At 43.4% G+C, this 12,957-nt stretch overlaps 1 protein-coding gene across 2 annotated transcripts in view; it reads right to left on the reverse strand.

Moving 5' to 3' along the window:
- LOC138701302 (aryl hydrocarbon receptor nuclear translocator homolog) overlaps nt 1–12,957 on the reverse strand; it is an 824,740-nt gene that overhangs the window by 17,146 nt on the left and 794,637 nt on the right. For both annotated transcript variants that reach the window (XM_069828046.1, XM_069828047.1), the window contains one exon: nt 10,539–11,796. In XM_069828046.1, coding sequence (XP_069684147.1) covers nt 10,539–11,796 — 1,258 coding nt within the window. The remainder of the gene's footprint in view (nt 1–10,538; nt 11,797–12,957) is intronic.

Raw genomic sequence — 12,957 nt, forward strand, 5'->3', positions numbered from 1 at the left:
AGACGCACTAAACAGGAATGGCATTTGGTACCAACAAGACTGGGCTACGGTCCATCCTGTCAAAGACACACTTGCGAAAGCTTTTCCCTGCATACTTAATTTCTCAGTTTCACATAACTGGCTGGCTCGATCCCCAAACCTTACAGGTGCTGAATTTTTTTCTGTGGGATACATAAAAGAAAAGGTGTTTCAAACCAGACCACACTGTATTCAGGATCTGAAGAACAGGATTCACGTTTATTGCAATGTGTCATGAACAATTTCCGGGTAACAAAACCATATGATATCGAGAGGATCACTTGAAATGTTATTTTGATATTAAATTTCTAAACCTTATTGTCACTTTGTCCCGTGCCATGACGTCGTGGTCTAAGGCATTCTGCCTAGGACTCGCATTATGGAATGTGCGCTGGTTCGAGTCCTCATGGGGGAAGAAATTTTCTCATGAAATTTCGGCCAGTGTATGGGATCGGTGCCCACCCAGCATCATGACGCACTTGGGGAGCTATGATAGGTAGCGAGATTCGGTTACAAAAGCCAGCTATAACAGCTGGGGGATCATCGTACTAACCACATGATACCTCCATTCTGATTGGATGATAGTCCACCTCTACTTCGGCATGTGAACGTGAGACCAGCAGCTGGTCGGTCTGGGCCCTTCAAGGGCTGTGACATCACGGATTATTATTATCTTTGTGTTGTAGAAGTCAGCCGTCTGGAATCGGAACCAGCGTTTGACAGCAGTCTGCACACCTTTGTCGATCTCATGATATGACAAAATATGTCTCAATTTCGGTGGGGAATATGTTGAAAAATAGCTCAACAATTGATGTGTCTCTTCCAATAAATCTTTCTAATGAAATTGTGTTTTCTTTTTGTTAACGGTCCTGATGAACTTATTTTTTTACGGCCCCCGTAATTGCGGTCAAGTGGTCAAGCACTTGTTTGATATTATTAACATGGTGAAAGAAAAAAAAAATTAACTTTTTTTTCTGCCCCAATCAGAATGTTTGCTTGTAAGCATTAAAAGCTCCAAAGGATGAAACGCTCCTTTACACTATACAATATGTTCGGTTTAGCCAAAGAATAACTTACGGAATATGCACTGAGGGAACAAAATTTCAGTTCTAGTACAGTTTATCCAAAATTCGGTTTAAGCGGCAGAATTTTCTCTATAAATTCAGCTGAGACCAAACAAACAGTTTGTTTGATTTAACTGAGTATTCGGTTTATCAGATTTCAGATTAACGAGGTTCTACTGTAGTTATTTAAAATATTTTCCAATTTTTGTAGGGATGCCTCTGAGCATTTCCTTACGATAAAAGTAAAATAAAGAGCGATTCATATACAACCATTAAATACTTGTTTAATGATAAGTGAAAATACTGCATCCTGAAAAATCAAACCAGTTTGATTCCCGCTGAATGGCACAGTATGTAGCGAGATGAACAGCTTCAACATATTTTTACCCATTATGTTTCCTAATCACCACACAGTGAGGTGCAAAGTATGGTGCGTGGCAAGATGAACAGCTTCAACATATTTTTACCCATTATGTTTCCTAATCGCCACACAGTGAGGTGCAAAGTATGGTGCGTGGCAAGATGAACACCTTCAACATATTTTTACCCATTATGTTTCCTAATCGCCACACAGTGAGGTGCAAAGTATGGTGCGTGGCAAGATGAACAGCTTCAACATATTTTTACCCATTATGTTTCCTAATCGCCACACAGTGAGGTGCAAAGTATGGTGCGTGGCAAGATGAACAGCTTCAACATATTTTTACCCATTATGTTACCTACTCGCCACACAGTGAGGTGCAAAGTATGGTGCGTGGCAAGATGAACAGCTTCAACATATTTTTACCCATTATGTTACCTAATCGCCACACAGTGAGGTGCAAAGTATGGTGGTGGCAAGATGAACAGCTTCAACATATTTTTACCCATTATGTTTCCTAATCGCCACACAGTGAGGTGCAAAGTATGGTGGTGGCAAGATGAACAGCTTCAACATATTTTTACCCATTATGTTTCCTAATCGCCACACAGTGAGGTGCAAAGTATGGTACGTGGCAAGATGAACAGCTTCAACATATTTTTACCAATTATGTTACCTAATCGCCACACAGTGAGGTGCAAAGTATGGTACGTGGCAAGATGAACAGCTTCAACATATTTTTACCCATTATGTTACCTAATCGCCACACAGTGAGGTGCAAAGTATGGTGCGTGGCAAGATGAACAGCTTCAACATATTTTTACCCATTATGTTTCCTAATCGCCACACAGTGAGGTGCAAAGTATGGTGCGTGGCAAGATGAACAGCTTCAACATATTTTTACCCATTATGTTACCTAATCGCCACACAGTGAGGTGCAAAGTATGGTGCGTGGCAAGATGAACAGCTTCAACATATTTTTACCCATTATGTTTCCTAATCGCCACACAGTGAGGTGCAAAGTATGGTGCGTGGCAAGATGAACAGCTTCAACATATTTTTACCCATTATGTTTCCTAATCGCCACACAGTGAGGTGCAAAGTATGGTACGTGGCAAGATGAACAGCTTCAACATATTTTTACCCATTATGTTTCCTAATCGCCACACAGTGAGGTGCAAAGTATGGTGCGTGGCAAGATGAACAGCTTCAACATATTTTTACCCATTATGTTTCCTAATCGCCACACAGTGAGGTGCAAAGTATGGTGCGTGGCAAGATGAACAGCTTCGACATATTTTTACCCATTATGTTTCCTAATCGCCACACAGTGAGGTGCAAAGTATGGTGCGTGGCAAGATGAACAGCTTCAACATATTTTTACCCATTATGTTTCCTAATCGCCACACAGTGAGGTGCAAAGTATGGTGCGTGGCAAGATGAACAGCTTCAACATATTTTTACCCATTATGTTTCCTAATCACCACACAGTGAGGTGCAAAGTATGGTGCGTGGCAAGATGAACAGCTTCAACATATTTTTACCCATTATGTTTCCTAATCGCCACACAGTGAGGTGCAAAGTATGGTGCGTGGCAAGATGAACAGCTTCAACATATTTTTACCCATTATGTTTCCTAATCGCCACACAGTGAGGTGCAAAGTATGGTGCGTGGCAAGATGAACAGCTTCAACATATTTTTACCCATTATGTTTCCTAATCGCCACACAGTGAGGTGCAAAGTATGGTGCGTGGCAAGATGAACAGCTTCAACATATTTTTACCCATTATGTTTCCTAATCGCCACACAGTGAGGTGCAAAGTATGGTGCGTGGCAAGATGAACAGCTTCAACATATTTTTACCCATTATGTTTCCTAATCGCCACACAGTGAGGTGCAAAGTATGGTGCGTGGCAAGATGAACAGCTTCAACATATTTTTACCCATTATGTTACCTAATCGCCACACAGTGAGGTGCAAAGTATGGTGCGTGGCAAGATGAACAGCTTCAACATATTTTTACCCATTATGTTTCCTAATCGCCACACAGTGAGGTGCAAAGTATGGTGCGTGGCAAGATGAACAGCTTCAACATATTTTTATCCATTATGTTTCCTAATCGCCACACAGTGAGGTGCAAAGTATGGTGCGTGGCAAGATGAACAGCTTCAACATATTTTTACCCATTATGTTTCCTAATCGCCACACAGTGAGGTGCAAAGTATGGTGCGTGGCAAGATGAACAGCTTCAACATATTTTTACCCATTATGTTTCCTAATCGCCACACAGTGAGGTGCAAAGTATGGTGCGTGGCAAGATGAACAGCTTCAACATATTTTTACCCATTATGTTACCTAATCGCCACACAGTGAGGTGCAAAGTATGGTGCGTGGCAAGATGAACAGCTTCAACATATTTTTACCCATTATGTTTCCTAATCGCCACACAGTGAGGTGCAAAGTATGGTGCGTGGCAAGATGAACAGCTTCAACATATTTTTACCCATTATGTTACCTAATCACCACACAGTGAGGTGCAAAGTATGGTGCGTGGCAAGATGAACAGCTTCAACATATTTTTACCCATTATGTTTCCTAATCACCACACAGTGAGGTGCAAAGTATGGTGCGTGGCAAGATGAACAGCTTCAACATATTTTTACCCATTATGTTACCCAATCACCACACAGTGAGGTGCAAAGTATGGTGCGTGGCAAGATGAACAGCTTCAACATATTTTTACCCATTATGTTTCCTAATCACCACACAGTGAGGTGCAAAGTATGGTGTGTGGCAAGATGAACAGCTTCAACATATTTTTACCCATTATGTTTCCTAATCACCACACAGTGAGGTGCAAAGTATGGTGCGTGGCAAGATGAACAGCTTCAACATATTTTTACCCATTATGTTTCCTAATCGCCACACAGTGAGGTGCAAAGCGTGGTGCACGGCAAGATGAACAACTTCAACATATTTTTACCCATTATGTTTCCTAATCGCCACACAGTGAGGTGCAAAGTATGGTGCGTGGCAAGATGAACAGCTTCAACATATTTTTACCCATTATGTTTCCTAATCGCCACACAGTGAGGTGCAAAGCGTGGTGCATGGCAAGATGAACAACTTCAACATATTTTTACCCATTATGTTTCCTAATCGCCACACAGTGAGATGCAAAGCGTGGTGCACGGCAAGATGAACAACTTCAACATATTTTTACCCATTATGTTTCCTAATCGCCACACAGTGAGATGCAAAGCGTGGTGCACGGCAAGATGAACAGCTTCAACATATTTTTACCCATTATGTTTCCTAATCGCCACACAGTGAGGTGCAAAGCGTGGTGCACGGCAAGATGAACAACTTCAACATATTTTTACCCATTATGTTTCCTAATCGCCACACAGTGAGGTGCAAAGTATGGTGCGTGGCAAGATGAACAGCTTCAACATATTTTTACCCATTATGTTTCCTAATCGCCACACAGTGAGGTGCAAAGCGTGGTGCATGGCAAGATGAACAACTTCAACATATTTTTACCCATTATGTTTCCTAATCGCCACACAGTGAGGTGCAAAGTATGGTGCGTGGCAAGATGAACAGCTTCAACATATTTTTACCCATTATGTTTCCTAATCGCCACACAGTGAAATGCAAAGTATGGTGCGTGGCAAGATGAACAGCTTCAACATATTTTTACCCATTATGTTTCCTAATCGCCACACAGTGAGGTGCAAAGTATGGTGCGTGGCAAGATGAACAGCTTCAACATATTTTTACCCATTATGTTTCCTAATCGCCACACAGTGAGGTGCAAAGTATGGTGCGTGGCAAGATGAAGAGCTTCAACATATTTTTACCCATTATGTTTCCTAATCGCCACACAGTGAGGTGCAAAGCGTGGTGCATGGCAAGATGAACAACTTCAACATATTTTTACCCATTATGTTTCCTAATCGCCACACAGTGAGATGCAAAGCGTGGTGCACGGCAAGATGAACAACTTCAACATATTTTTACCCATTATGTTTCCTAATCGCCACACAGTGAGATGCAAAGCGTGGTGCACGGCAAGATGAACAGCTTCAACATATTTTTACCCATTATGTTTCCTAATCGCCACACAGTGAGGTGCAAAGCGTGGTGCACGGCAAGATGAACAACTTCAACATATTTTTACCCATTATGTTTCCTAATCGCCACACAGTGAGGTGCAAAGTATGGTGCGTGGCAAGATGAACAGCTTCAACATATTTTTACCCATTATGTTTCCTAATCGCCACACAGTGAGGTGCAAAGCGTGGTGCATGGCAAGATGAACAACTTCAACATATTTTTACCCATTATGTTTCCTAATCGCCACACAGTGAGGTGCAAAGTATGGTGCGTGGCAAGATGAACAGCTTCAACATATTTTTACCCATTATGTTTCCTAATCGCCACACAGTGAAATGCAAAGTATGGTGCGTGGCAAGATGAACAGCTTCAACATATTTTTACCCATTATGTTTCCTAATCGCCACACAGTGAGGTGCAAAGTATGGTGCGTGGCAAGATGAACAGCTTCAACATATTTTTACCCATTATGTTTCCTAATCGCCACACAGTGAGGTGCAAAGTATGGTGCGTGGCAAGATGAACAGCTTCAACATATTTTTACCCATTATGTTTCCTAATCGCCACACAGTGAGGTGCAAAGTATGGTGCGTGGCAAGATGAACAGCTTCAACATATTTTTACCCATTATGTTTCCTAATCGCCACACAGTGAGGTGCAAAGTATGGTGCGTGGCAAGATGAACAGCTTCAACATATTTTTACCCATTATGTTACCTAATCGCCACACAGTGAGGTGCAAAGTATGGTGCGTGGCAAGATGAACAGCTTCAACATATTTTTACCCATTATGTTTCCTAATCGCCACACAGTGAGGTGCAAAGTATGGTGCGTGGCAAGATGAACAGCTTCAACATATTTTTACCCATTATGTTACCTAATCACCACACAGTGAGGTGCAAAGTATGGTGCGTGGCAAGATGAACAGCTTCAACATATTTTTACCCATCATGTTTCCTAATCACCACACAGTGAGGTGCAAAGTATGGTGCGTGGCAAGATGAACAGCTTCAACATATTTTTACCCATTATGTTACCTAATCACCACACAGTGAGGTGCAAAGTATGGTGCGTGGCAAGATGAACAGCTTCAACATATTTTTACCCATTATGTTTCCTAATCACCACACAGTGAGGTGCAAAGTATGGTGCGTGGCAAGATGAACAGCTTCAACATATTTTTACCCATTATGTTTCCTAATCGCCACACAGTGAGGTGCAAAGCGTGGTGCACGGCAAGATGAACAACTTCAACATATTTTTACCCATTATGTTTCCTAATCGCCACACAGTGAGGTGCAAAGTATGGTGCGTGGCAAGATGAAGAGCTTCAACATATTTTTACCCATTATGTTTCCTAATCGCCACACAGTGAGGTGCAAAGCGTGGTGCATGGCAAGATGAACAACTTCAACATATTTTTACCCATTATGTTTCCTAATCGCCACACAGTGAGATGCAAAGCGTGGTGCACGGCAAGATGAACAACTTCAACATATTTTTACCCATTATGTTTCCTAATCGCCACACAGTGAGATGCAAAGCGTGGTGCACGGCAAGATGAACAGCTTCAACATATTTTTACCCATTATGTTTCCTAATCGCCACACAGTGAGGTGCAAAGCGTGGTGCACGGCAAGATGAACAACTTCAACATATTTTTACCCATTATGTTTCCTAATCGCCACACAGTGAGGTGCAAAGTATGGTGCGTGGCAAGATGAACAGCTTCAACATATTTTTACCCATTATGTTTCCTAATCGCCACACAGTGAGGTGCAAAGCGTGGTGCATGGCAAGATGAACAACTTCAACATATTTTTACCCATTATGTTTCCTAATCGCCACACAGTGAGATGCAAAGCGTGGTGCACGGCAAGATGAACAACTTCAACATATTTTTACCCATTATGTTTCCTAATCGCCACACAGTGAGATGCAAAGCGTGGTGCGCGGCAAGATGAACAACTTCAACATATTTTTACCCATTATGTTTCCTAATCGCCACACAGTGAGGTGCAAAGCGTGGTGCACGGCAAGATGAACAACTTCAACATATTTTTACCCATTATGTTTCCTAATCGCCACACAGTGAGGTGCAAAGTATGGTGCGTGGCAAGATGAACAACTTCAACATATTTTTACCCATTATGTTTCCTAATCGCCACACAGTGAGGTGCAAAGCGTGGTGCACGGCAAGATGAACAACTTCAACATATTTTTACCCATTATGTTTCCTAATCGCCACACAGTGAGATGCAAAGCGTGGTGCACGGCAAGATGAACAACTTCAACATATTTTTACCCATTATGTTTCCTAATCGCCACACAGTGAGATGCAAAGCGTGGTGCACGGCAAGATGAACAACTTCAACATATTTTTACCCATTATGTTTCCTAATCGCCACACAGTGAGATGCAAAGCATGGTGCACGGCAAGATGAACAACTTCAACATATTTTTACCCATTATGTTTCCTAATCGCCACACAGTGAGATGCAAAGCGTGGTGCACGGCAAGATGAACAGCTTCAACATATTTTTACCCATTATGTTTCCTAATCGCCACACAGTGAGATGCAAAGCGTGGTGCGCAGCGAGATGAACAGCTTCAACATGTTTTTACCCATTATGTTTCCTAATCGCCACACAGTGAGATGCAAAGCGTGGTGCACGGCAAGATGAACAACTTCAACATATTTTTACCCATTATGTTTCCTAATCGCCACACAGTGAGATGCAAAGCGTGGTGCACGGCAAGATGAACAACTTCAACATATTTTTACCCATTATGTTTCCTAATCGCCACACAGTGAGATGCAAAGCGTGGTGCGCAGCGAGATGAACAGCTTCAACATGTTTTTACCCATTATGTTTCCTAATCGCCACACAGTGAGATGCAAAGCATGGTGCACGGCAAGATGAACAGCTTCAACATGTTTTTACCCATTATGTTTCCTAATCGCCACACAGTGAGATGCAAAGCGTGGTGCACGGCAAGATGAACAACTTCAACATATTTTTACCCATTATGTTTCCTAATCGCCACACAGTGAGATGCAAAGCGTGGTGCACGGCAAGATGAACAACTTCAACATATTTTTACCCATTATGTTTCCTAATCGCCACACAGTGAGATGCAAAGCGTGGTGCACGGCAAGATGAACAACTTCAACATATTTTTACCCATTATGTTTCCTAATCGCCACACAGTGAGGTGCAAAGCGTGGTGCACGGCAAGATGAACAACTTCAACATATTTTTACCCATTATGTTTCCTAATCGCCACACAGTGAGGTGCAAAGTATGGTGCGTGGCAAGATGAACAGCTTCAACATATTTTTACCCATTATGTTTCCTAATCGCCACACAGTGAGGTGCAAAGCGTGGTGCACGGCAAGATGAACAACTTCAACATATTTTTACCCATTATGTTTCCTAATCGCCACACAGTGAGATGCAAAGCGTGGTGCACGGCAAGATGAACAACTTCAACATATTTTTACTCATTATGTTTCCTAATCGCCACACAGTGAGATGCAAAGCGTGGTGCACGGCAAGATGAACAACTTCAACATATTTTTACCCATTATGTTTCCTAATCGCCACACAGTGAGATGCAAAGCATGGTGCACGGCAAGATGAACAACTTCAACATATTTTTACCCATTATGTTTCCTAATCGCCACACAGTGAGATGCAAAGCGTGGTGCACGGCAAGATGAACAGCTTCAACATATTTTTACCCATTATGTTTCCTAATCGCCACACAGTGAGATGCAAAGCGTGGTGCGCAGCGAGATGAACAGCTTCAACATGTTTTTACCCATTATGTTTCCTAATCGCCACACAGTGAGGTGCAAAGCGTGGTGCACGGCAAGATGAACAACTTCAACATATTTTTACCCATTATGTTTCCTAATCGCCACACAGTGAGATGCAAAGCGTGGTGCACGGCAAGATGAACAACTTCAACATATTTTTACCCATTATGTTTCCTAATCGCCACACAGTGAGATGCAAAGCGTGGTGCGCAGCGAGATGAACAGCTTCAACATGTTTTTACCCATTATGTTTCCTAATCGCCACACAGTGAGATGCAAAGCATGGTGCACGGCAAGATGAACAGCTTCAACATGTTTTTACCCATTATGTTTCCTAATCGCCACACAGTGAGATGCAAAGCGTGGTGCACGGCAAGATGAACAGCTTCAACATATTTTTACCCATTATGTTTCCTAATCGCCACACAGTGAGATGCAAAGCATGGTGCACGGCAAGATGAACAACTTCAACATATTTTTACCCATTATGTTTCCTAATCGCCACACAGTGAGATGCAAAGCGTGGTGCACGGCAAGATGAACAGCTTCAACATATTTTTACCCATTATGTTTCCTAATCGCCACACAGTGAGATGCAAAGCGTGGTGCGCAGCGAGATGAACAGCTTCAACATGTTTTTACCCATTATGTTTCCTAATCGCCACACAGTGAGATGCAAAGCGTGGTGCACGGCAAGATGAACAACTTCAACATATTTTTACCCATTATGTTTCCTAATCGCCACACAGTGAGATGCAAAGCGTGGTGCACGGCAAGATGAACAACTTCAACATATTTTTACCCATTATGTTTCCTAATCGCCACACAGTGAGATGCAAAGCGTGGTGCGCAGCGAGATGAACAGCTTCAACATGTTTTTACCCATTATGTTTCCTAATCGCCACACAGTGAGATGCAAAGCATGGTGCACGGCAAGATGAACAGCTTCAACATGTTTTTACCCATTATGTTTCCTAATCGCCACACAGTGAGATGCAAAGCGTGGTGCGCAGCGAGATGAACAGCTTCAACATGTTTTTACCCATTATGTTTCCTAATCGCCACACAGTGACATGCAAAGCATGGTGCGCAGCAAGATGAACAACTTCAACATGTTTTTACCCTAATGGTATTTCAGTCTCTTTCAACAAACCTGTGGGAGGAAGCAGCATGCTGGTGTTGCCTGTGAGGAGGTCGGCCAGGTCGGCATCCAGTGTGCCCAGGGAAGAGAAGGAGTCACCAGGGCTGAGCATACTGGTCGCGTCCCCCGCGTCTGTGAGGCTGCTACTCCGACCTAGACCGAAGCTGCCGATGGAAGTGAACTGAGGAGGAGAATGTGAGCCCGGCGGCCCGAAGCTGTCAAGAGGGCTCCCGTGCCCCACACCCACGCTGAACGACGCTACCTGGGCGGGAAGCTGGGAGGGGGAGTGGGCGCTGCTCAGGAGGTGCGCCGGACTGAACTCCAGTATGCTGCTGCTGCTGCGGGCGGGGGACTGCGGCCCCGGACTGGGCGTGCCGGCCACCACGTTCAGCGGCACGTACATCATGGACTGCATGGGGGAGCTGGGATTGGGGCTGTGCACGAGTGTCTGGTTGATCTTAACGGTGAAATTCCCGGGTGAGGGTTGGAAGTCGGGTGTCACAAAATCGCCACTGTGGGTCGGAGACACGGGACTAGGTGCACTGGGTTCTGGGCAGCCCCGTGCGATGCAGTGCAGCGGAGAATTTGCAGGAGGACTGGTGACGGAGGAGCTCCTCATCATGATGAGTCTAAACTGCTCATCGGGTGTCCTCCGTGGCTCATCCAACGTGGGACTCTCTGGTTGGAGCTGCACTGGCGGCTCGGTGGCCCGCCTCTCCCGGCGACGGGCGTAACTCACGTGCTGGCGCTTGGAGCCACTCTGCAGGTCGCAGTCTGCCACACTGCTGGTGCGCTTCAACACCGCGTTAATGCGCACACGAGAAGAGTCTGTGCTGCACTCCACCTGGCTTGTCGTCTGGGCACTCACCAGCACCGTTTCATGCCTCCGTGGGGGCGGCGGTGGTGGTGGGGGAGTTGCCTCAGTCTTCACAGACGCCACTAATGACGTTATAACGGACTCCCGCTTAATAGTAGTCCAACTGGCTTCTGGCTGCACTCTGGAAGGAGTCTCTGGGATGGTAACTGTCAGCAGGCCTGTGGGCGATATGGGACTCACACAAGAGGATGGTAACACTGGTGTGATGCCAACTTTAGCAGCTTGCACTGTAGCAGGAGGAAGAGCCTTGGAATATCGCACTGCTTTGACGTACTGGGTATCAGGTAAGGGTCCCGATGTTTCGCTTGCTCTGTCTTCTGCACCTCTACCTTCGTTGCTTGCAGGGATGTTGGAAATCAACTGTGAAATTGCTACCTCCAGCTGATCTGAGTCCTGTAACAACACAAACTCGTTTTATTAAATCAATCTTCCTAATGCATCCAGCTGTTTGCTGACAACATAAAGTCCACTATAGTCCACTGTAGTCTATTCGGTTATTGTTTTTCACGAGAAATGGAGGGGTATTTTGATCGGTGTTCATTATAGATGCCTGTTGCTAGTAGCCAGAGTTGGGGTGTAGTCAATATATACTGCAGGGCTGTGTCTTCTGCAACTGGTACTGATTATTTTAATTTACTTCTTTTGTGGTTTATGGATGGACAGTATAGAAGAATGTGTTCCAGATCTTCATCATGATTATTACACCACAGACAAGTAGGATTATCAGAAATGTGAAATCGATGTAGGTACAATTGAGTGACAATGTGACCTGTTCTGGCTCTTGTTAAAAATGTTTGAACATGTCTGGACAAGTTTTTGTACATTTCCAGGTCATTTGGTTTCTTTTGTACAGAATGTAAAATTTCTCCTTTGTCAGAAGAGAGCCAATTGTTGATCCATAGGTTTATAAAATGAGACTTTACTGAAGCAAAAGCACTGGATAGAGATATCACTTGAAGAGGTCTTGGTTGCAAATATATTGCCTGTTTTGCAATATTATCGACTCGTTTTATTAAAAAAGTACATAAACATCTGTTGTGACTCAAATGGTCTAACATTTGTTGGAAGTACATTCAGTGACTAGAAGACAAATGAAAATTAAACTATATTCACAATATGAACTGAACAGATGTCAACAAAGGTGACGTCATTAACAAGCTACAAGAATAACATAGTTCACACTGATCTATTCTGTTATCAAAACAGTCTACAGCAGGGAGGAATGAGTGGTTCATAGTTAACAAATTTATCTTGTGAAACGCTCCGGCTTGGCAAGAGTCAGTGGATTGTCAATAGAAATCCAGAAAGATATTGCTATGCAGGCGTGGAACATTTTCGTCTGCTCTATCCATATCGTGATTCAGGTTTAGTGTTAAATAGGAACAGGTGAGTGTTGCTTACTTTTCTGTTATTTTAAAAGTGGTCAACTCCTGATTATCGAAGTTAACAGAGACCTAAAAATTGCATTGGTTGAAAAAAAATAAGTCACAAATAACTGAACACACGAAATTTATAGCAAATGTATACTTGTATTTACCACACATATCTACAATA

This window comes from Periplaneta americana, chromosome 6 (assembly GCF_040183065.1).
Source record: "Periplaneta americana isolate PAMFEO1 chromosome 6, P.americana_PAMFEO1_priV1, whole genome shotgun sequence".
Classification (NCBI taxonomy): domain Eukaryota; kingdom Metazoa; phylum Arthropoda; class Insecta; order Blattodea; family Blattidae; genus Periplaneta; species Periplaneta americana.